General features: G+C 37.5%; 1 protein-coding gene across 3 annotated transcripts in view; it reads right to left on the bottom strand.

Moving 5' to 3' along the window:
- Window positions 1-25,250, bottom strand: part of SPDL1 (spindle apparatus coiled-coil protein 1) — a 38,859-nt gene that overhangs the window by 3,635 nt on the left and 9,974 nt on the right. Inside the window, exons 3-12 of one of the 3 annotated variants that reach the window (XM_081939652.1) lie at window positions 24,910-25,086; window positions 23,294-23,488; window positions 22,944-23,093; window positions 21,422-21,520; window positions 19,371-19,481; window positions 18,086-18,226; window positions 15,632-15,741; window positions 13,829-14,016; window positions 9,921-9,989; window positions 9,692-9,794 (exon numbers count right to left, since the gene is read on the bottom strand). In XM_081939652.1, coding sequence (XP_081795778.1) covers window positions 9,692-9,794; window positions 9,921-9,989; window positions 13,829-14,016; window positions 15,632-15,741; window positions 18,086-18,226; window positions 19,371-19,481; window positions 21,422-21,520; window positions 22,944-23,093; window positions 23,294-23,488; window positions 24,910-25,086 — 1,343 coding nt within the window. Of the gene's footprint in view, window positions 1-9,691; window positions 9,990-13,828; window positions 14,017-15,631; window positions 15,742-18,085; window positions 18,227-19,370; window positions 19,482-21,421; window positions 21,521-22,943; window positions 23,094-23,293; window positions 23,489-24,909; window positions 25,087-25,250 lie in introns of all 3 variants that reach the window. The other 2 variants (XM_081939651.1, XM_081939653.1) reach the window with 2 other exon arrangements.

Genomic DNA, 25,250 nt, shown 5'->3' with positions numbered 1-25,250 from the left:
AGAAATTACTGGCAGGTATGGACGTGAACCTGACTGCAGAAAGACACACATTTCTATCATTCACTCAGAACCAGTTACATTCTCTCTAACCTGTCAGATAAGAGTTCCTGCTCACTGAATGCTCAGTATTCCTCCCTGTATTAATGATACAGGAAGATTATCACATCCTGATTGAAAATGCTACAGAGGGAGATCATGAGGCCAGAGAGGTAAGAATTAAGAGACAAGCTGGAAGCCAGAGTTTTCTACCATGCTGAAGAACTCTCATCCAAACCATCACTGGTATGATAGTATATGTCACACCTGACATCTTTGGACTACCTTGTTATTAGCAGAGTGTCAGATGATTTACTCAGTACATTGGCACCTTCTTCTGCTTTGGAGCAGGTAGTTTGTCATTAGTCATCAGCCTGGATTTTCAACAGTGACAAAGATGAATGGATGATGCTTAAGTATTCCCAGAGTGAAATATTATTTCATGTCCTTGTGGACCTGCATCTTTTAATGAGTATAGGCAGCTTAGTATGGATTTCTCATATAAAGCTTTAAGTCATCCCATACTAGAGTGCCCTCTTCATTATTAAAAGCTCAATGTTCATTGTGAATGCTGATTTGTAAAACTTAGCAAACACCATAGCAATACACTGATTTTGTGAAGGATTGCTTTAAACATGATTCGATTTCATGCAAGAGTTAAGCAATGGCACTTTTAGAAAGCTTAACTTATTATATTCTAATCACAAACGTGCAGTAAAAACAACACACCAAGTGTGACTTTCTCAAGCAATCAACTCCCCTCCCCAAATCAATCTAGCTTATACAAAAGACCTAAAAATGAGTTGAATCCTATTCTTAACCATTTTAGAGTCTGAAACTTTAGCTTGAATCAGTTTCTGCAGCCAACAAATTATTGCACCATCTTGAAACAGTCTATTTCAGCACCTTCTTCAAGAACTGTTCCCAAGAAAGGCAAGTTTAATTAACTCTCTAGAAGGAATACACCTTTTCTTTGGACCAGGAGTGGTAGAAATAGTTAGGTATATTATATTACTATTGAGTTAGATTTGATACAGTAGGTTTGACTGTGGGGATTTATCATTTATACCCTGAGAGACAGAAGGAGTAGAGTGAGATAGTACAGTGGAAGCAATGATTACTGACGTACAGAAGAAAAAGGTTAGCAGTTGACATACTGCAGAATACTATGGAAGCTGAAACCATTAGCACACAAAATTGATCATACATTGATTAGAAAAAGTTCTATTTTTCCAGACAGAAATTGTTTGACAGAAGACATTCCTGGCCCTTTAGCTGGGAGACCATTTCAGCCTATATGGGGGTCAACAATGAAACAGAAAAACTGGAAGAAAAGCTCTTCCTCAACTCATGAATACTGCTGGATTCATATATGAAGACAAGATAGCGGTTTAAAAATTTTCAGCTGCTACGCTACTTATAGCTAAAAGGAATTGAAAAAAACTCAACAGTGTGACACACATCCTTATCATCACAATGCATTCTGCACGGATTGCCTTTGGAAATCACCTAGCTGATATAGGTGGAAACAACAGCTCCCTGTTTGCTGACTGATGCTTAGGATCATAAACACAAACTTTATGAATCTTCCACTGGTTCCAATAAGTTTCCAGGTGCATTGGTTTCAACCTGTAAAAGCTCTTTATGGATTGCCTCTTGGAAACTTGCAGAATCTTTCTTGAACCACTGTCAACCTACCTCTTGGGGAAAATTTCTGATGATTTTTCATTCTCAAGTGTTAAAGAGATCTAAAGCTAGCAAATGTTTTTTGATCACAGTAACAAATTAGCCATGTTTGTAACCACATTCAACACTTTTGAATGTGGTTATAAACCACTATTAAAGACTGGTAGAATCACTGTTCTGATATGCTATGAATAGTGCTTCAGGTATTTTTCTTAAATGTACTACTGCAGATACTTTAGTGTTTCATTATAAGTTAATATTTGTATGATTGCGATTGTGGTTAGTTGCTGGAGGTCTTTTGATCTAACAGCACATCTATTTAATATAGCAAATAAATGCTATACTGTAAATTGTACAGCTCTATGAGATAAACTTATCATGATCTGTTTCCAGGTCACACAAATGAATTCTTGTTTACCTTCTTATTTGCAGACCAACAGTCCACTGCTTATATAGTAGTAATATTTTTGATAGTGATATGTACAGTATCAGTAACTGATAAATGATCATCAGAAAAACTAGAGGTGTCTGAATAATTGCAGCAAATAATTTCCTACTGCTATTTATTTATTTATTGTATGGACATTGAAATGTGTTTAATCCTCAGTAAAACTGTATATGATTATCTAATGAAAAAATAAGTTTTCAGTGGATGGTGCCTTACCTGGCAAGCACCAAATACCCTGGAGTCAGTAAGGCAAAAATCAACCACTGCTCTCCATGAAGCAAAAAGCTTCCAGTGATCTCTAGAAACCCTTGGAAGCCAAGGCCAAATTTTCCTTAAAACCACTGAGCAGATTCCCAGAGGAAAGTGAAGGTACTTTTTTTAAAAAAATATAAAGCCAGCTCCAGCATTCCAAGCAATCGTGTGCCAAAATTTTGATCATGTGACCAGAGGCACTGCAATAACCCCAACCTTTGACCAAAATTTGTTGATACTCATACTGAATCATTGGTTCAGACCCTAGCCAGAGGTTTCTGGCTAATGAAGTTAAATGTGCCCTATTACTAACAATTAAGTTGTAGGGTTTGATGAAATAAAAGAAATACTGTTTAAAACTTTCCAAAACAATGGAGTTAAACTTTTATTTCTTAATATTTCTAGATAGGAAAAATTCAGCAATAGCCAAGAGACTAAAAAACATCAATTTATATTCCCAAAATCAAACAACACATCTTAAGAATGCTCAAATCTGCAACTCCTACAGAAGCATTTGGACCACACATCTTGAACAGGATAAAGCAATAGATACAATTTGCATAGACTTCTGCAAGGCCTTTGATTCAGTGATGCATGACAAACTACTGTTAAAACTAGTAATAATATAATATCATTTGCGATCATATTATAAGCAGCTGCGTCTTCTTTGCCGATGACATAAAATTATTTAATACCACCAACAAAGCTGCTGCCCTACAAAATGACCTCGACTATGTGTCAAAATGGTCGCACAATTGACAACTCCAAATGCTCTGTCCTACACATTGGCAATAAAAATCAGAATACCAAATGCAAGTTGGGCGGAAACGACCTCGTAGACAACCCTCACTCTGTCAAGGACCTAGCAGTACAGTACTCATCTCAAATGAAAAGAGCTCACTATAACAGCATTGCCAAAAAAGGCATTAAGAGTTATTAACCTAATTTTGCGAAGCTTCTTCTCTGGCAACATTGTACTGCTAACTGGGACATAAAAAACCTTTGCCAGACCAATTCTCAAATACAGCTTGTCTGCCTGGAATCCAAACTGTATATCAGACATTAATATGATCGAGTGGGTCCAGAGGTATTTCATGAGAAGAGTACTCCACCTCTCTACTCACAATAGAATCCCTTATGCCACCAGGCTCAAAATGTTGGGCTTGGACAATCTCGAACTGCGCCACCTGCAGTTGGACCTAAGCATAATACACAGAATTGTCTGCTACAACATCCTACTTCAGCTTCAACCACAATAATACATGGGCAAACAATCGATACAAACTCAAGGAAACCGCTCCAAGCTCGATTGCAAAAAATACAACTTCAGCAACAAAGTGGTCAACGCCTGGAATGCTCTACCCAACTCCATTGTTACATCCACAAACCCTCACAGCTTGAACCTTAAACTGTCTACCATGAACCTCACCCTATTCCTCCGTAAATGAGGTGTGCATAAGCGCACCAGCGTGCCTACCATCCCTGTCCTACTATTCCCATTTATTTGTATTCATTTCCTTTGTTCATGTCCATGTTCATACTTATACCTGCTATCCTGTACATGATTGATAAACTAATAATAAATAAATTACTGCACAACTGCACTTGTCTCAAATGCTGGTAAGAGACATTTAGGATTTCACAATATAGTCTTCAACAGTACATGAACAGGAAGTGCTAGATGTATAAGCTAGATTCAAAAAAAGCAGAGGCGCACAAGATCACTTTACTAATATCCAATAGACAATGGAAAGAGCCACGTTATTGACAAGAAATTGATAATTGCTTTATGGATTATGCCACATTGAGGGTAGCCCTTAATAAGATAGGTTTACCTAAGCCATTTCTTCTTACTTCATAAATTTGCATAATTACTAGGGAGCAACAGTTACAGTGAAATATGATGCAATTAAATTGTTCAAAATTAATTTTGCACACCTTCTTTATCATATATGCAGAGAAATGATAGACTAGAATTAGAAACTGGAATTAAAAGTGTTGGAAGAAACATCAACAGCCTCAGATATGTAAATGGTGAGTCTGGAAGAAGGAAAAAGTGAGGAATTTTATTGTTAAAAAGTGAAATAAGCTGGTACAAAAAAGTTTCTCCTATTTATTAAAAATCCAATATGTTAAAAGACAATGCCTATATACATAAAAAGATGGATAAACTGTTCAAGTCTTCATATTTCCAGATTCAAGCATTCACAGATATGGTGACTTAGTAAAACAAAGATGCCTGTTACTTGAATGGCAACACAGGTGTATACAGGTGAAACTCAAAAAATTTAGAATATGTATTATCAAGACTATTATTTTCCCAGTTGTAATAAATTGCTCTGAAAACTGGAACACTGGAAAAGCTGAAGAAAAATCAATGCCTTTGAATGGTAGTGTTAGAGAAAATTTCTACGAATACCTTAGACTGGAAGAACAAATAGTTCATTGATAGATAAGGTAAAACCAGAATGCTTGCTGGAAGCACACATAACGAATCTAGTTTAAATGTTGTGGTCACATAAACTGAAACTATAGTCATTGGACAATATCCTGGCACTTGGAAAGTTCAAGAGATAAGAAAAAAAATACCTATATGACTAGATGGCATCAGTGATGACACAAAAGAACTTTAAAACAACTCAAAGAAGCAGTTAATGATAGACAATTGTGTCAAAGATTGGCATTCAGTAAAGTTTAGAAGTGACTAAACAACTGTAAGATGAAATCAAGAGATAAATTGACTGCTGATTTAGTTTTAAATGGTTTTTGTTTAGAGTTAATATTTAAGGTAGATAACAGTATACTTGGAATTTAGCATCACAAACAGTATTTGAAACTAAACTACAGTGGGGCAAAAAAGTATTTAGTCAACCACCAATTGTGCAAGTTCTCCCACTTAAAAAGATGAGAGGCCTGTAATTGGCATCACAGGTAGACCTCAACTGTGAGAGACAAAATGTAAAAAAAAAGACCAAACAATCACATTGGCTGATTTGGAAATAATTTATTTGCAAATTATGGTGGAAAATAAGTATTTGGTCACCTACAAACAAGCAAGTTTTCTGGCTCTCACAGACCTGTACCTTCTTCTTTAGGAGGCTCCTCTGTCCTGCACTCATTACCTGTATCAATGGCACCCGTTTGAACGTGTCATCAGTATAAAAGAAACCTGTCCACAACCTCAAACAGTCACACTCCAAACTCCACTATGGTGACGACCAAAGAGCTGTCAAAGGACACCAGAAACAAAATTGTAGTCCTGCACCAGGCTGGGAAGACTGAACCTGCAATAGGCAAGCAGCTTGGTGTGAACAAATCAATTGTGGGAGCAATAATTAGAAAATGGAAGACATACAAGACCACTGATAATCTCCCTCGATCTGGGGCTCCACGCAAGATCTCACCCCGTGGGCTCAAAATGATCCCAAGAACGGTGAGCAAAAATCCCAGGATCACACGGGGGGACCTAGTGAATGACCTGCAGAGAGCTGGGACCAACGTAACAAAGGCTACCATCAGTAACACACTACGCTGCCAGGGACTCAGATCCTGCAGTGCCAGACGTGTCCCCCTGCTTAAGTCAGTCCATGTCCGGGCCCATCTGAAGTTTGCTAGAGAGCATTTGAATGATCCAGAAGAGGATTGGGAGAATGTCATATGGTCAGATGAAACCAAAATAGAACTGTTTGGTAGAAACACAACTCGTCGTGTTTGGAGGAGAGAGAATGCTGAGTTGCATCCAAAGAACACCATACCTACTGTGAAGCACGGGGGTGGCAACATCATGCTTTGGGGCTGTTTTTCTGCAAAGGGACTAGGACGACTGATCCGTGTACAGGACAGAATGAATGGGGCCATGTATTGTGAGATTTTGAGTGCAAACCTCCTTCCATCAGCAAGGACATTGAAGATGAAACGTGGCTGGGTCTTTTAACATGATAATGATTCCAAACATACTGCCCGGGCAATGAAGGAGTGGCTTCGTAAGAAGGTCCTGGAGTGGCCTAGCCAGTCTCCAGATCTCAACCCCATAGAAAACCTTTGGAGGGAGTTGAAAGTCCGTGTTGCCCAGCGACAGCCCCAAAACATCACTGCTTTAGAGGAGATCTGCATGGAGGAATGGGCCAACATACCAGCAACAGTGTGTGCCAACCTTGTGAAGACTTACAGAAAACGTTTGACCTCTGTCATTGCCAACAAAGGATATATAACGAAATATTGAGATGAACTTTTGATACTGACCAAATACTTATTTTCCAGCATAATTTGCAAATAAATTATTTCCAAATCAGCCAATGTGATTGTTTGGTCTTTTTTTTTTACATTTTGTCTCTCACAGTTGAGGTCTACCTATGATGCCAATTACAGGCCTCTCTCATCTTTTTAAGTGGGAGAACTTGCACAATTGGTGGTTGACTAAATACTTTTTTGCCCCACTGTATGTATAAAAGAGGATCATTTAATTGCTAAAATGCATAAACTTTTGTTGAAATATGAAACGGAAGAATAAGTGGAACAGTATGATAAAGTGAGCAAATAACTTTGGACAATATTTATTATTTTATTTATTCATTTATTAATATCCTGCCTTTATTATTTTCATGAATAAGTCAAATAAGTCCAACACATCTTCCTCTTCCTATTTTCCCCAAAACAACCCTTGTGAAGTGGATTGGGCTGAGAGTGACTGGCCCAAGGTCACCCACCTGGTATTCATGGACTTGAACTCACACTCCCTTGCTTTCTGGACTACTGCCTAAACTACTAGACCTAGTAGTTCACTAACTGGCTCTATCAATATAGAGAGAGAACAATGGGAAAATATGTAACCAAAAGAACTGAAAGTTACATTATAATGTAAATGAGAACTTTTATAAACTGATGTACTACTGGTACATGACTCCAGAAAAATTATCTAAAATGTATAAAGATACTGGAAATTTATGTTGGAAATGTGGAAAATATGAAAGGTCATTTTATCATGGCTGGCAGACCTGCACAAAAGCTAGAAAATCTTGGGTTAGAATATGGGTTAGTGATAGAAACAATTTTAAAGAGTGATATATTCAATTGAAAGCAGAAATCTTATTGGAACTAATAGACACACTTAGAAAAGAATTATGGAAGACTTTTTATATGTAACTGCTGCAAGATTTTATGCTAAAAATGGAAAGATTCTGAAATATGTATGGAGAAATAAATGGTAAAGATGACAGAATTAACAGAGAGACAGCAAAATTGTCTTATTAGAGAAAGGACAAAATATATTTATGATAGCAACAAGCTCCTTATAGACTTTTTGCTGAAAAATTTAAAAAAAATGAACTTGTGCTTTATGGATTTGATGAAGAGAAAGGCTAAAGAATGGAAAAAAGAAGTTATGTTGTGGTCTTAGAAAGAGAAGGTTAAATAGCACTAGCAATAGCACTTAAGACTTATATACCGGTTTACAGTGCTTTACATCCCTCTCTAAGCAGTTTACAGAGTCAACATATTCTCCCCAACAATCTGGATCTTCATTTTACCCACCCCAGAAGGATGGAAGGCTGAGTCAACCGTGAGCCTGGTGAGATCTGAACTGCCAAATTGCAGTCAGCAGAAGTAGCCTGCAGTACTGCATTTTAACCACTGCATCACCACAGCTCATATATTTATAATTGCTGTTAAAGATTGGAAGCCATTTGTTTACAATATTATCTGTTTTTTTCTTTCTCTTCTTTTTGTTCACTTCCCTTACTTTTCTCTTTCAAAATTTGCATTCTTTTAAAAATATTTAATAAAAATTACATAAAAAATAAAAAGGTTTATAAGTGGCAGAACAATTGATCAGCAAGTCTGTTTTGTGTTGCTGTCTGTACCTATTTGACTTCAGCTAGGAGGTGATCTGGTTGAAGTTGGGTTTATGGGAACAGTAGGGATTGCTGCTGGTATTACCTGCCCTGTTTTTCAGCAGCTTTTCTGCCTGAGTTGCTGAATTCCATTGCTAAGTTGGCAATAATATCTCCAAAGATGCTGCTCACGTATTTTCAAAACCTTGCAGTTCTTTCTCCTCCAAAAGTGAAAAAGTCAAATGAAATAAAATGACAGTCAAGCTGGCCAATATTAGTATCATCCATTTCCTTGATGATGTCAAAGCAAGCAGTCTAGTTATTACGACCAGTTTTAAAGACAACTATGCAGCAGAAAGGTAACATAACACCACTGTATTACAATCTTAACATTATAGTAATGAGCCAAGGAATTGAACAAAATGCAATGGTAACTGGTAACCAATGGATAACTACCATCAAGCTCTTGCATTCACACTGCAGAATCCTCCAAAGTATTTTAAAATATATCACAGCAGAGGCATAATCTATGAAAGCTCATTGCCCAATAATCGATTGCATGAATATGTAGGTATAATACTAATCTGGCAGCAAAGCATATGCACATATACTTAATTGCTCATAGTTGCTATGAGTAATACAAATCTTTTTAAGTGCTTTAGAATGCAAGGAAACATAACTAAAATACCTTTTTACAAGCCTTCAAAGCGGCCAAGCCTCTTCCCAAATTGACATGATTTCATACTCATAGGACAGCTACAAATAATCATATGAATATGGGAAGAGGCACAATGTAATAGTTCAAAAAGGAAGTGCTTGTTACTGGCCAAATGTTTTCTAGAGTACCTCTTCTGAAAGCATTTTAGAGCCCTAAAGAAATCTTAAAAGCCCTAAAGAAGTATGTCAATTCATACAAAAGTTCTCATTACCAGGTTATACATCCAGTCGTTCCAATAGCTATGTTATACCCACTGCTTTAATGGCATCTCTACTTTCACATATTACATACATGTTTACAGCCTTAATGCATCATTCATTCATAAAGAAAAAATCCCTAAGGTTAATACTATCGAGTCAATATGAAATAACTGTGGGTCAGATTTCCATCCTGAAGTAGAATACAAATTAGCTTTGAAATGCCAGGATGGCACAATTGCTAATGCAAATGAAATCTAGCATGAGCACTACATTAAGGTGATTTTTTACAAAAACAATAAGAAATACTGAAGTCCATAAGAATCGAGTCCTTTCCATTTGCTATTATTTTGACTTTTTAAAGAATGTTGAGAGTTTCAGACTAGGAAACTGGAGCTGGGGTAGCACACTGCATGCAATACTGAGAAAGTAGATGAAGAAATGTATAGCGTAATGCATGCAGCGAAAAAACAGAGATGCAGGTCTGTGATGATTGTCTTGAACATACATATTAGTAGACACTGACCTGGTGTTCTGAAGCAATCCTGCATCATTGCCAATTTTCTTCTTTATAGCTGTCCTGTCAAAGTTTTCCTCCTCAAATTTCACGGTCTTCTTTCCTCTTTGTTCTATTGGTGGAAAAGGAACATTATTCATGGACTTAATTTGAAGGGTAGTTTTGAGATCAGCCTTAGTTTCTTTAGCCAGCTCCTTGTTTTGAAATGGTAAATGAGAAGATTCACACAAAGAATTACTGATATTGAAGCTGTCTGAAGACCCATCCCTTGCATCCTTCTTGAGGCTGATCAGTTGGCCCATTAATTCTAGGAAAGAGAATACAAAATTAAATCAGATTAATTCTTTAGAACACAATTTATATAGGGGTGTTTGTTAGTATACATATTTACTCCTTGGTGACATGCCTTTTCACAAACTTAACAACTGAGGGGGAGAAAATTGCACACAAGAATTCTTATTAGAATAATCCTCACAATGAGTCACTAATCTCACTAAAACATTCTCTAAGATGGTTATATTTATAAGATCTCATTCATTTGTTTGTTCGCCAATTGTGTTATTCTCTTTTAGGATAAGTAATATTATGCAAAGTGCAGAAAAAGTGGCAGTAGTAGTAAGGAAAGGAATTTAAAGGTAGAAGTTTAAAAACAAGAAATCTAGTTAAATAGTTTCCATGAACTCCATTCACTACACTGCACCATGTCTTTTTTGTCTTGCGAACTGTCCTTATTTTCACACCCATACAATGAAATGTGGCTTCTCGTTCTTTAACTTCCATTAACTGCATCCAATCTTCACTTTCTCAGTCACCTCGACCTCATACATTTATTTTGTGATTCAATCCTATTTACCTCTGAACTGAATTTCCTCACCTGCCCTATAGTTTGTTATATCAATGTTTAAAAGGCTCCATTTTCCCTCTTTCATTGTGCTTTCCTCTCTTCAAGTTGTACTTTAGGTAGAAGCGAAGTTTTTTCTATCAGTGTCTCTCTTAATAAATATACGTTTTACTCCAGATACAGTATAATGAATGTCTATTAGCATTCATGACAGCTAGGCTGTGCCCATATTTTGCTTCCAAGATGACTATTATGCACATTTTATTCTTTTTAATCATAACTGAACAACTCAAGTTATTGTGCTCCCCCCACCCTCGCACCCCAGTCTACTGGTGTTTATTCAAACTCCCTAAACTGATCCTCTGAAAGCACTTCTGTTATACAGGCCCCGATTCTGAACTCAGCATGGCAAGTCACTGAGTAACCAAGTCCAATGGGCATACACAAAGTTCAGGAAAGCAGTCCACAAGCAAAACATGTCAGGATACACGGCACGAGCACCCAAGACACCAAACTGGGCATGTTGCTCTAGCATCGCTCAAATTCTCACAGAGAGATTAAGTACGCAATGCCAGTGAAGCCCTTTGAGAGACAAAGTCGTCTCCTTGCGAATAGTCTAGCAGATTGGCATTGTCCCTGTCTCCTATACGTTGTTTGGGATCAGGAGGAGGTGACGACTCCACCTTCTCTCATTGCTAATGGGTGGCAGCTGCTCTAGGTCTTTGCCTGGAGCCTCCTGGTCAACTTGCTGCAGTTGTGACTTGCCTCCCTCAGCCATCGAACCAGCTGAGGCTGCTCCATCGGGCTAGCACTTTCGGTGGCTTGATCCTGACCAACACTCGGCTCCGTACTTTCCTCTGCTAACGCAAACTCACCCTTATCTGCTGAACTCACGTCCAGAGTGGGGTGGACTCATGACACTTATACATTTTATTCATTTAACATTCTGATTATATTTAAAAGCATATCCTCCAAAAACAGCTCCTGCTGAATGTAACATTTTTCCTTCACAACACCCAATTCTCACTTTCATATAACAATGTGGGCTGAACCATAGTCTTCATCATTTTCACTTCTTTCAAAATACATTCATTTCTTACAACATACCACCAGCTATCTTTTTACTAGCATCTCACATCTTAACATTTTTCATGTGTTTACTGGTTAATAGAAATTATAGCTTGATTTCTTTTTTTCTGTCTTATATACAAAACACAATATTTGGCCTCGTCTATTAAGTTTTCAGAGCATTATCCCCCTGATGGATGAGCAGAAACTCAAAACTGCACATCTGATTTCTTTCTAATATTTCATTGGGTTAGCAAAAATAACATAGTAGGGAAGCATGCAGAGCATGGCTTCTGGAATCCATTACAATCTTTAATACAAATTTCCATCTGGGAAAGAAGAGGGAGATGGGCATAGAATGGAGCTGCCAATAATTTCAGATGCTGCCAATTTGTCTATCCCACAATGAATGCATTACAGGATTTTTTTTCTCTACAGCCCCAACTGGGTCCACACCATTTTTGAGCTTGATTTTTTTTTGGCCAACTTTTCCCCCAATCCCTGGTTTAATGCCAATCCATTCTATTTTCCAAGAGTTGTATGGACAGGCATACCAATTGACTTCGAAACCTGTTTACATGACTCCAACATTCAACCAGGTTAAAAAGAACAAAAGGAAAAGGAAATGAGGCCTTCTCCTTAGTGACTGATTAGCTTCTTCACTGCAGTCAGCTACAGGACCTGGCAGGCTCTTCTGCTACTACTCTTGAGGCCTGGGAAGGAGGCAGAAGCAACTCTAGGATTAAATCTGAACAGGCCACTCCTAAGAGGAACAATCTTCCTGAATGACAGAACTCTGTGCAGGACTCTTACATGGAAAAATTATGATTTAGTAATCTCATCAAATCCCTCAGAATTTGGCCAAAAAGGCTGAAAATTCTCCAGTGAGAATTTCTTGCCTATTCTGCATCCCTCAGTGCTTGTAACTTTTAATTCTTTATTTTTTTTAAAGCCTGAGCTGCCCAATCATTCTTGTCAAGCTGCCTTTAAATCTAATAAAATAGATAAATAGCTCTGAACTCAGTTTCCAAACAAGAGAGACCTGGGACAGTTAACCTCTCAATTTATCAAGGGAAAATTACTGGTCTGAGGTATGCAGAATCTTCTGCATTACAGACTTTATAATTTTTTAATGACATGTTATCAAGAAACAACTTCTTCCTTAGTGTGTGAGCATTGAAAAAATCTTATAAACTCTTTTCAATTGCCTGGGGAAATCTGTTTTTGCAATACTCTGACTCATATATAAAATGGTTTGCTTTATCAGCTATTGGCATTTCTTCTTCTTTCCTAATATAGGACAAAACCTCAAGTGAAGATTACAATCTGAGTTACTTATGCTAACAACCTGTGACTATTCCTCCTACATAATGGGCCCTTTGTTGGGGTCCATCAAAGGTCCATGGATAAAAACAATTAGATGAACATGCTACACGGATCAAGTGTGTATTCTTCTTTAGATGGCAGGAAGAACAAGGGGTAGTGAATGAAACAAGTTTGACAACAAGTATGGTATCCACATCCAGAACTCCAGGTGCAATAAAACGTTCTCAATAATGGTAAAAACATTCATGCCTGGGTCTGTATTGTCTATTACTCCAAGGAACTTGAAGTAAGTCCAACTGCAGCTTGAACTAGTGCATAACTCACAGATGACCTTCCCAATACAAATGAAGGTGATTGCTACTGAGAAAATGGAGATCTACCCTGGCAGGGAGCTTCACTTTCTAAAAGTGCTAGTGGTCTGAACCACAGTAATATTCCCCCCATGTTTCAAAGATATCTCCTAAAGTGTGGGTTTACAACACTGGGCTTTCCACATCAGTTCCAATTGTTAGAGAAAGTAAGAAAAGATAAAAAATAAAAGAATGCAAAGGCAGCACAGAGCTCTCAACAACACTTCACAAACTGGAACTAAACTGAGAATCTCCTAGTCTCCCTAATCAAGAAGAAGAAGTAATACATTTTCAAGATACACTTCTCCACTGAAAGAAAACAGAAGAGTTTGTGCAGCCTGTTCTATGTCTATTTGCCTCAATGAATAACCTATATTGTTCCAAGGTCTCTCCCAGGCTTCTGAATTCTCAGCTATGCACAAACAATACTAAGCAACTCCCAGTTGAGACTATGCAGTGAATGTATAACTCTAAAAGCCTTTAAGAACCTCAGCCAGTTCCCACACTAAAAGGCAGTATGTGGATGAAAATGGTGATTTACTAGGGAGCAGGGATAATTACCTTCTGGTTCATATTTGATTTTCAGTTCATCTAGTAGCACACTCAAATTTATGTTCTCACTCTGACAAGCTTTAAGTTGATTTTCAGTTACAAAAAGCTTTCGCTCCATCTCTAAGACTCTCTGACTTTCAAATAAAGCTTTCATCCTCTGTAAAGATAATTCATTCTTCAAATTTTCTTTCTCCTTACTAACAATAAGGAAACAAAAAGTAAGTATTAGAAAACATACAATTGCATAAAGTCAACATCCACATCGCAGGTCTCAATTCCTTCCATCTTTTTCACTTAATCCCCATATAAAGATATTAGGATTAAAAGCATGTAGTATATGAAGCAAAATTAGCAGCCAAAACCATTCAAAAAGATTTATGATGATCTCAGTACAGAACAGCAATGACTTTTCTAGCCAGCGAAAATCTGTCGCTTTCAGGAAAGAATACAGAAGGGGAAAAAAAATCAAACAAAATTGAAGGAAGAGAACTTCAATTATCATTGAAAAATATCATTGAATCTGGCTCATAAAGTAATATTAAAACTTTGAAAGTGGTGTATGATTAAGGTATTGGACTAAGACCAGGAAAGATCAGTTTGGGCCCACCTTCAGATAGGAAAAATCAGCTTAGCTCTACTGTGTATGGCAGAGGAAGATAAACAGGGAAGAAACATCCAGAATTTTGAACTCATGTTGTTGTTTTTTATTTCTAAAATATCTACTAATATTCAAAGTTCTGTCTTTCTTGTTGCATGCAGGTGTTTTTTTTCCCCCCTTATTTTTTTTTCATCCTCTGGAAATTGAATCAGTGGCAGGATAAACAAGAGAAATTACATTTTATGCTGTATGTAGTCTTCTAATGCACTTTTCCAGGTAAAACATTTGCATATGGTTATTGGGTTCATATACAACTTGGTAAGTAAGATATGATTTGTTTAGTTTAGGATATTACAGTTAATCTACACTTATAACTGTAATTTAGCCTGAAATTACAATACTAAAAAGTGCTGGTTGTTAAACATAAAGTAACTGACTTAATTCTACATTTGTTTTGCTGCAATCATTAAGCAAATCACCATGGTCATTAAGCCAGTGGCACAGGTGTCAGGCAAACACATTGTCCCTAATGGGAGCTTCTTCCAGAAACCAGAAGTAAATGCCAGTTTCCAGCAACAAAAATCAAAAATTATGGTCACGTGACTTTGGGATACTGAAAATCGTAAATGCAAGTGGGTTGAATACCCAAAATGTGATCACATGACCACTGGGACCACTTGGAATCCATGTCATAAGTACTTTTTTGGAGGGGAGGTATTTGCCATAATGTAAGTTGAGGACTACCTACACATTAACTCAGCTCTTTTGTTTGAATCCCATATTGTGCCCAGCCATTATAGCTTATTCAACAAGCTATGTCTTACTGTGTGACCCTGATGTGATTCATACTAAAATACTAAGGCTGAACACAGGTATTATGTATTATGTTCTTGCTAAATTCACACAACATGCTATACCATAAATCACCTCTTATAAGCAATGGTGGCTGATTTCACACAATATGCTCCATAGTATTACTTGATTTCAATTAAAAACATTGACATTATGTAACGTATAACCAAGGCTTATTTCACTAAAATAGTTAATAATTAACTTTAGCAATGGTTATTTTAATCAAGAAAGTAAAAAAAAACAATCAAGAACATGTAACAATTTAGCATTTAGATAAGAAGGAATTAATACTCTAATTTAAATGAATATGCCATGTCTCACTCAGGCTGTCAATTTCCACAATTAGAATTCACAAGACTCACTCTGAATTTTCAAGTTTCATTTGAAGCAAATCAACATAATAGTCATGTTCAAATTCAGCATCTTCTGAGGCATTACACAGTTTCAGCTCTCTTGAGTTCTCAGATACCTTCTGGGTAAACAATTATTTTAAAAATTATAACTAATACACTATTGGCCTTTGGTAATTTCAGTTATCAGTTCATAGCAAAAAGGTATGGCAACAAATAAAAATATCTTTGAAGAAAATCATCCCATTATGCTATAACCTGAGGCAAAAATATGTATAGGGGAATATATAAATTCAACCATCTTCAAGAGGAAAATTATCAAACGATTAATGAAATTAACAGCTTACACACCAACTAGATATTTGTGGTATTTTATTGCTTTTATGCTTCTTGAAATCAGCCTAGAAAACCCAACCATGAAAACACATTTTGGGTTCTTATCCTCAAGGAACATTTTATTGGATACATCATATTGACACAACTGGTGAAAACTGACTCTGAAAGTTCCTGCGGTTTTCCTCTAATTACTTTTTAATTTTACAATTAAAAAGTAAAAGTTCCTCCTTCCCCAAAGTCATCAGGCACATTGTCCAATAGAGGTGCTGGCCAGTTGCTTGGTTACTCCACTCCTCCTCTCACCCAGCCACCTGTTGGAATGTCCTTGGTTTCCACAGGAAAACTTTTTGTTTTGACTACAAACCCCCAGCTAGCTATTTTCCCCTGTCTCTGTCCCTTCTTCTTCCTTGTGGCAACCCTGAAGCTTCAAAGATGGCCTCAAGCACATTCACTTCAGGATTGACAGAATCATTGGAAGAAGCATGGCCACATTTCATTTTTATTCCAATTTTGGGGCTCTCTAAAACAAATTAATCGTATTTCATTCTTAAAACCACATTATAAGCTGAGAAACAGAAATTGCATGATTATAATTTAATTACTGTGTTTCCTCGAAAATACGACATGTCCTGATAATAAGGTCATGCCACATTTTTCTGGTGGGCAAAAATATAAGCCCTCCCCCACAAATAAGCCCCCTGGACAATCCCCCACCTCCGGCCAGGCAGAGTGCCGCTCACCAACCTAGCGGTATCCCGAAGGTGCCAAGCCGCGGGAACCGGGGGAGGGGGGGCAAAGGTGATTGCGTTGCTTGGCGCCTTCGGGATACCGTTAGGTTGGTGAGCAGCGCTGTATACAGCTGAAGAGGGGGGTTGCCGGGCGGCTGCTCTCTTGTGAGCGGGCTCCCAAAGAGCCGGGCACAGCCTCATGGGCGAATGGCTGTGTTGCGCTGTTGCAGCAGTGCAACACAACAGCCATGAAGCGGCCACGCTCACGGGCTGTTCTGCTCTCGCGCCTCCCAGCCTCTCTGCAGAGCCAGGGCACCTCCGCTGCCGCCGCCATCCCAGCATGGCTTTTTCGGCAGCTTCCAAATCAAGTGTTCCAGCAGTGGCCGCTCTGGGCATACGCTCTATGGTTGTACACTCTGCCAGCAGCTGGCTCACAACCATAGAGCGTACGCCCAGAGCGGCCACTGCTAAAAGACTCGGTTTGGAAGCTGTCGAAAAAGCCATGCTGGGATGGTGGTGGCGGCGGCAGCAGAGGTGCCCTGGTTCTGCAGGGAGAGCTGGGCCAGGGCATTGTAAGGCTGGGAGGCGTGTGAGCGGAATAGCCGCTCGCGCAACCCTCTCTGCAGCCATGCAGAGCGCCATTCACTGGCATTTCGAAGGCACCAAGCTGCGGGAACTGGGCAGCGGTGAACAGGCGCTCACGCGGCTTGCCGATACCCGTAGGTCAGTGAATGGTGCTGTGCCCGGCTGGAAAGGGGGTTTGCCAGGTGGCTGCTCATGAGCGTGGTCACTTCATGGCTGTTGTGTTGCACTGCTGCAACAGCGCAACACAGCCATTCGCCCATGAGGCTGTGCCCAACTCTTTGGCCGCCTGCTTGGAAGAGAGCAATCACTCAGCAACCCCAAAACAATAAACCTCCCCTCATAATAAGGCACAAGCTATATTTTGTGGGTAAAAACAAAATAAGACCCTGTCTTATTTTCGGGGAAACACGTTATTTTGCCACTGAATATCCATGATGCATTGGGGAGCTCTCTCACACACTCCTTTCCTGAAACCTTTTGGATTTAAACACCTTGCTTGTGCCTCTTGCCTTGATTTAATCATTCTTGCTGCCATCACCTATATGCCTGGGAATCCCTTACTTTTGGCCTACTCCCCACTATTCCCTGTGTGTCAAAGAGAGATGGCCCCCATGTTATTTTCTGCATAAATTCCTTTATGGGAGATCTATTTTCTTCAGTTGCACATCTCAGGTATTTATAGTTAAGCCAACCCACTCTTATTTCATGATTCTTTTTGCTGCATGGGCTTATACTATATAATGTTTTCCAGATTAGTTCTAAATCATTCCTTCACTAACTGCCAATAAAGGATTTGATAATTTAGTTATGCACATACCATTGGTTTTTCTAATTGTTTCACTTTCATGAGAAGTTCTTCTATTTCACCATTCTTTTGTTGAAGCATGTTTTGTAAACGGTCCAGCTGGTCATGTCCTCCCTGTGAACCTTTCATTCTTAGAAGTGTAGCCATCTGCAGCTACAAATCAAACCAAATTTTGGTCATTTTTTAATTACAAACACTTTCTTATGAAATATACAGGTAGTCCTTGTCTTACAGCAGTTCATTTAGTGACTGTTCAAAATTATAACTGCACTGATAAAAGCAACTTATGACCGTTTTTCTGTTACAATATTTGCAGTATCCCCATGATCATATGATGAAAATTCAGATGCTTGGACACTGGTTCATACAGTACTTGTTCATAAAGTAAAGGTAATCCTTGACTTAAAATCATTCATTTGGTGACCATTCAAAGTTACAACAACACAGAAAAACTTTCAGACTTATGACCATTTGCAGCATCCCCATGGACAAATGATCAAAATTCAGACTCAGCAGCTGACTTTACGATGGTTGCAGTGTCCCAGAGTCATGTGATCCCCTTTTGCAACCCTTTTGCAAAGTCAATTGGGAAGACAGATTCACTTAACAATCATGTGACTAACTGACCTTCAGCAGTGATTCACTTAATGTGGCAAGAAATGTCATAAAATGGGGCAAGCCTCACTTAAAATTCTCACTTAACAACATAGTTTTGGGCTCAATTGTGGTCATAAGTTGAGGACACCAGTTCTTGTAAGTATTTATTTGTACTGAAAATACCAAGAATGGGTACTCTGGAAAACTTTTTGACTAAGAATAGCTATAGTTTTCACATCAACCAAAGCTAAAACCTTCCTAATATTTCATACCAATACTTTGTTTTGTTTTCTACAACAGAAATAGAATGGATCGGCATTTCTCAACCTTGGCAACTTTAAGGTGTGTAGTCTTCAACTCCCAGAATTCCCCAAGCAAGATGTGGATATTTGTGCCGGGAAGGTAACGATACATTTTGCAGGATCAAGATTAAAGAAGGCACCATTTACAGTTGTTTTTTGTTTTGAGAATTCAAAAATAATTTGAGCTAGAAGGCAACTTGTTTCTAGAAAAGTAGCATTTACATAGCAAGCGATATTAATATTACACAGATGAAATATCTTTGTTACCTAAACACAGCTTTCTTAATTCCATGGCTGTATCTCATCTTAATTCCGTAACAATTTTATATATGTACAAAACAGAAATGCTTAGCTATTAGAAAGAATAAAATTCTAGAATAAATTTTAAATTAACATACCTTGAGTCTTTGCAACTGTTCTCTGGTGAAATTATACTGTTTTTGCAATGACTGATATTTTACTTTCATACTAATTAGATTACGTTCCATTTCTACTCTACGATCCTCTACCTATTGAAAAAAAAATCCACTTAAAGTTGGTTCACATTCTAATGCATTCAATATTTATAGCAAATTATATAGTCCAGGGGTGGCGAACACGCGGCTCGCGGCCAAAATAAATGAGGCTCTTTGCCTCTTACCATTATTTAGTTTACTGTGGCTCGGATTGCGCGCTAAACCCGGAAGTACGGTCGACGCGACGCTTGCCTGCACTCCACCAGCTCTCCACCAGTACTTCCGGGTGTAGCTCAACAGCGCCCTCTGCTGCGCCCAAAAAAATAATGCTTCAAAGTCTAGCACAGTTGCTGCAGGATTCCGGTGAGGTTCTAATGATTGCTCAAATTAATAATAATGGTTGCATATTGAAGCTCTGGGTTCAGGAGCAGCAGAGTTTTAAATAGGAGAAAACATTTAATTGAATTTCCATGGTTAGTATATTTCCCAAAATTCTACGAGTGTTTTTCTCACAGCCTGTAATTGTAATAGATATCAAAGATAATCCAAACTCATATATATATTATAATACAAGCTCTGGGTTCAGGAGCAGCAGAGTTTTAAATAGGAGAAAACATTTAATTGAATTTCCATGGTTAGTATATTTCCCAAAATTCTACGAGTGTTTTTTTCACAGCCTGTAATTGTAATAGATATCAAAGATAATCCAAACTCATATATATATTATAATACATATATTAGGTTAAAGGAAGATAATATTAGGACCAGGCTTTACCCATGTATAGGTTGTACTCGATTTACAATCACAATCTCGTCACTGAGCAAAGCAGTCATTAAGCGAGATATGTGACTGCTTTGTTTAATGACTGCAAGTGTGGCATTCCTGGTTGTGGTCATCAAGTAATCTTGTAGGTTGTTACAGAGATTCCACTTATTTATGGATTTAAAAGTTATACAGCAGCTCTAATGGGTTTATAAAAATTTATAACAAAAAACACCTGACTGAGCATGTTATATTATGTGTTTAATATATTATTGTTAAAATTATATGCTTTTGTGTGAGTGTTTGTCTGTTTTGGCAGGTCACTGCGTGGTGTGGCTCTCTGACTCTCACAGTTTAAAATTTTGGCTCTTTTTGTCGAACTTGTTCGCCACCCCTGATATAGTCCCTCAAAAAACAATACAGTACAAGAGAAATTATCAAATTGCTTAGAAAGATAAATAAATGGAAGTTAATACCTTTGCCATATTATTTACCAATCAAAGCCAGGTAGCTTCTATATAATTACCAACTTATTTTAAAATAATTGCCAACATAATTATTTCCATGTTTGAAAAAATCTGTGAAATTACTTGATCATTACTGTTATTACTGTATGTATCAGTATCTTAAAAATTAAGTTCCTATGTATTTGAATGCTACATGCATTTATTCAGCTAAATTGTTTTGAATAAAATATTGTCCTAAAGCAGGGGTGTCAAATGCAAGGCCCAGGGGTCACCTCATGGCTGCTGCTGTGTTGGAATATTTTCGGGGAGGTCTTATTTTAGTGCATGTGATCAAAAGCCAGATTGGCCTTATTATCTGGGGAGGTCTGATTTTCAGGGAAACAGGATAGCCAAATTGGCATGAGAAATTTTTGTTACCGAGTCTAGAGAAACCTTGGCAATTTTAAGATGTATGGACTCCCAGAATCCTCCAGCCAGTATAGTGGCTTGGGAATTCTGAGATTTGCAATCCATACTTCTTAAAGTTGCAAAAGTTGGGAAACACTGTTCTAAAGGATTCAGCAGTGCTATATTGTTTCCAAATACATAATAACAAATGTATTAAGACTTTGGTTAAAATGCTTTTTCAGAATATCTGGCATCTGCTTTGAATGAAAAAAATAATTCAAGATAATTGATACTGAGAAGTGACTCAATATAAGAAGGCTTTGAAACTAGCAATGGCTTTGTTGAAAGTAATATATTATGATTATGACAATAGGTACCTCAGCAAATAGAGAATTGCCTTGACTGGGAAAATCCTGGGCCTGCTGTAGTGCATGGTCAAGCTGAACTTGAAGATCTCGATTCATTTCACGGGCTTCCTGAATTTGAGTAAAACATTGTTAGTTTATCCAAATTAAACTCAATTTAAATTTACCCAAACTAAATGCATCTTATTTACACAACTCTCCAATCCTGTAAATATTCCAAATTTTGAAAACACATGATAATGGCATTACAGTTCACAAAACATCAACCACGGTCAGTTTGATCTAGTGTTTAAGGCATCGGGCTAGAAAGCAGGAGAGCATGAAAGCCAGTTGGGTGATTATTGGGCCAGTCACGCTCAACCTATCTCACAAGGTTGTTGATGTGGAGAAAAATAGGAGGAGGAAAGTGTTGGATATATTCACCACCTGGAGTTATTTGTAAAAATAATAAAGGCATTGTAAATAGTAATAGCACTAGCATCTAGACTTATATACCAGTTTATAGTGCTTTACAGTCCTCACTAAGCAGTTTACAGTCAACCCTAGCAATCTGGGTCCACATTTTACCATCTTCAAAAGGCTGAGTCAACCTTGAGCTGGTCAGAATTGGTCTGTGGTGGGCAGAACTCGCCTGCAATCCTGCATTGTACCCATTGTGCCACCACAGCTCCAAAGATAAATGTCTAGAAGCAATCTGCTAAGATTGGTCTATGATATTTTCCCAGGCTACTGTCTTATGCTTCAACTTATTTTATCCTTTTTCAGAGCAAGGAGACAGTGCTGGAATGTAGCTGTCTATCATTTTATTTCCCAGGACAAGACCAGGGTAGGTGCAGAAATGTTGTAAAAGAAATGCAATCCTCCAGGTTGTCGCAAAGGGGCTTTTTTCAAGAGGCAACTGAACTTTCTGGTTTTTCTTTGAAGATGTTTCGCCTCTCCTCCAAGAAGCTTTTTCAGCTGAAGCTGAAGACGCAACTTTCAGCTGAAGTTGCGACAACCATGACCTGGATGACTGAGAATCTCCATATAGAATCCTCCAGGTTGTCATTTTGCTTTATCCTACACTAGCAAACATATTTTAAAAAAAAACTGAAAGAATATAAATATATTCTGACGATGTTAGCAGAGGCTAACAAAAACTAAATAGATAATATATTTTAAGTTCCGGAGATCACAATGTCTGTCTGTCTGTCTGTCTCTCCGTCCCTCCCTCCCTCCCTCCATCTATCCATCCATCCATCCATCCATCTATCCAGCAAAGCTTCTCACTGCTAAAAATATTTATGTTATAGACCACAGCCCAAGGAATTTCACTAAATCAATTATATTTAAACAAGTAAGCTTTCTTGAGGGGAGGGTATAATTTTTTTTAAAAAAACTTAGTTTTTATTATCATTTTTATTGTTTTTATTCAAACTTCTAACATAATTTGAAAAAAAATATTCCATTTAATGAAGCAACCCTTTGTTAAATTCTTCACTATATAGCACAAGATGCTTTTGTCATTATACGTAAATACCAAGTAATTCAGCACCTCTAATGAATTGCAAAATGAAGCAAGATCTTTTTCTTTCTCTTCCTTCTCTTCTTCAAGCCGAGCCAGTCGATTCGTCAAATTGCTATTTCCAAGTTCCAGCTGTTCTTTACTGTATTGCAGATCATGTAACTTGTCCTCAAGATCTGTCTGTCACAAAATTAATAAATATGTGAATGATTTAACTGGGAAGTTACATTTATTATAGAGACCACAGCCCGATTCACAACATTTAATTTTAATTACTTTCCATGATATTTAAACGTGATTAGCTACAGATCAGAAGCCAACAGGAAGAATTGCTATCTGCAAATTATCTTTAAAAGATCCAGAATTAACCCAAGGCATACCTTTCCTTTCTCAAGAGATAGCAGCTCAAGTTGAAGACTGAGAATTTCTGAAGACATAGTTTCTTGTACACGTTCTGACATTATATATAGTTCTTCTGATTTTGAAGCAATGACATCTTTCAAATGATCCACTTTATGCTTCAGTTGTTTCTCACTAAGTAATGCTTCGTCTAACTCCGATTTTAATTTTTCAACCTGTAAAACAATGGTTTTCCAAAGGGGGAAAGATCTTTTACATGTAACTTTCTTTTATACATATTCTTCTTCAAATTTACCAGCATATTCTCACTAACTATTGCTCTACTGTATACTTCATTTCCATTCCATTCTAAAACTTAAAAAAAACATACATTAATCAGGATCAACATTTTTTTACTAACTTTGCTGGTTTGTATTTATGAAATAAAGCAATATTTAAAAAAAAACACAGTATTTGCCAGAATTTCCTACTACATTTTCTAAGAAGGCTGAAAGAACAAACATGCAGTTGAATTATCGGTTTTTGTTTTTAAAATGTATTTATTTATTACATTTGTATAGTAAATTAAATTAATTACATTGTATAGTAAATTAATACAATATGTCTAGCTTAAGAGAAAGAAGGACTAGGGGAGACATGATAGCAGTGTTCCAATATCTCAGGGGTTGCCACAAAGAAGAGGGAGTCAAGCTATTCTCCAAGGCACCTGAGGACAGAACAAGAAGCAATGGGTGGAAACTAATCAAGGAGAGAAGCAACTTAGAACTGAGGAGAAATTTCCTGACAGAACAATTAATCAGTGGAACAGCTTGCCTCCAGAAGTTGTGAATGCCCCAACACTGGAAGTCTTTAAGAAGATGTTGGATAGCCATTTGTCTGGAATGGTATAGGGTTTCCTGCCTAGGCAGGGGGTTGGACTAGAAGGCCTCCAAGGTCCCTTCCAACTCTACTATTGTATTGTATTGTATTTCATATTTCTAGATTGCCCATCTCCTTTAGGTTTTTAAACACACTATGTAGTTTGAAATAGTAGCATCTTTTCCATCCCATTCCTTTCTGCTCTAAAGCAGAGTTTTAAAAATAGAAGACGTAAGTTATATACACACTCATGCAGTTGCTCACTCTTTCTCACTCACACACATGCTGTTACCCCAAAATGTTTTCTTGCTATCCTATTGAGCTGCATATAATTAAAATTAATACATAGTAGTATGTATAGTAAATTAATACAGTCTGGTAAGCTTGCAAGATTTGTTTCTCTCACCATGTACATGTTTACATCCGAACTAGACTGTGTTGTTTCTCCATGTCATATAATATATGGTGGTACATGCATAATATTTAGGTAGTTATCTATTTATCTATCTCATCATGTTTATGTTTATATTAGAGGTGGGGACCCTTTGAGAGCCATATGCAATATAATTTCATTTTAATGTATGATGATTAGTGTACATTCAGTGACAATAAATATTCTATTCTATACATAGTTTAACGTTGCAGAAACATACTCCAATTCAGAATTGATTTCTCAATAGATGTATTAAGTCCAAAACATTTTAAAGACAGTTTAGCATTATTAGAAGGGAGCAATTACTATAAACAACAGGTTCATCTTATTCTTTGTATAATGCACCTTATTTTTAAGCTCCTTTATTTCTTGCCCATGTAATGTTTCCAATTGCCTGCGCAATGCATCCAGCTGTACATTTTGCTGCTGCTTAAGAGCCTCATATTCAAGATTTAAACTCCCCAACATTCGATTCTTCAATTCTACTTCTCTCTGGTGAGTATATTTTGCTTGTTCAAAATTCTGAAAAAGAAGTATCACGGGCTTATAACAAAGACAGACATCTGCTATAGAAGCACGGTGGTGAGCAAAAAGTGTTCACCCTGGCAAAGACTAAAAGACTGCATATCTTTGGTGCCCATTTCTTAACTGCATCAAAGGAGAAGATTTAGATGCATGAGCTACTG

This window comes from Natrix helvetica (genome assembly GCF_964273705.1).
Source record: "Natrix helvetica genome assembly, chromosome: 1".
Classification (NCBI taxonomy): Eukaryota; Metazoa; Chordata; class Lepidosauria; order Squamata; family Natricidae; genus Natrix; species Natrix helvetica.
Note: the sequence above shows the minus strand (reverse complement) of the source record. Positions and strands in the feature narration are given on the sequence as shown.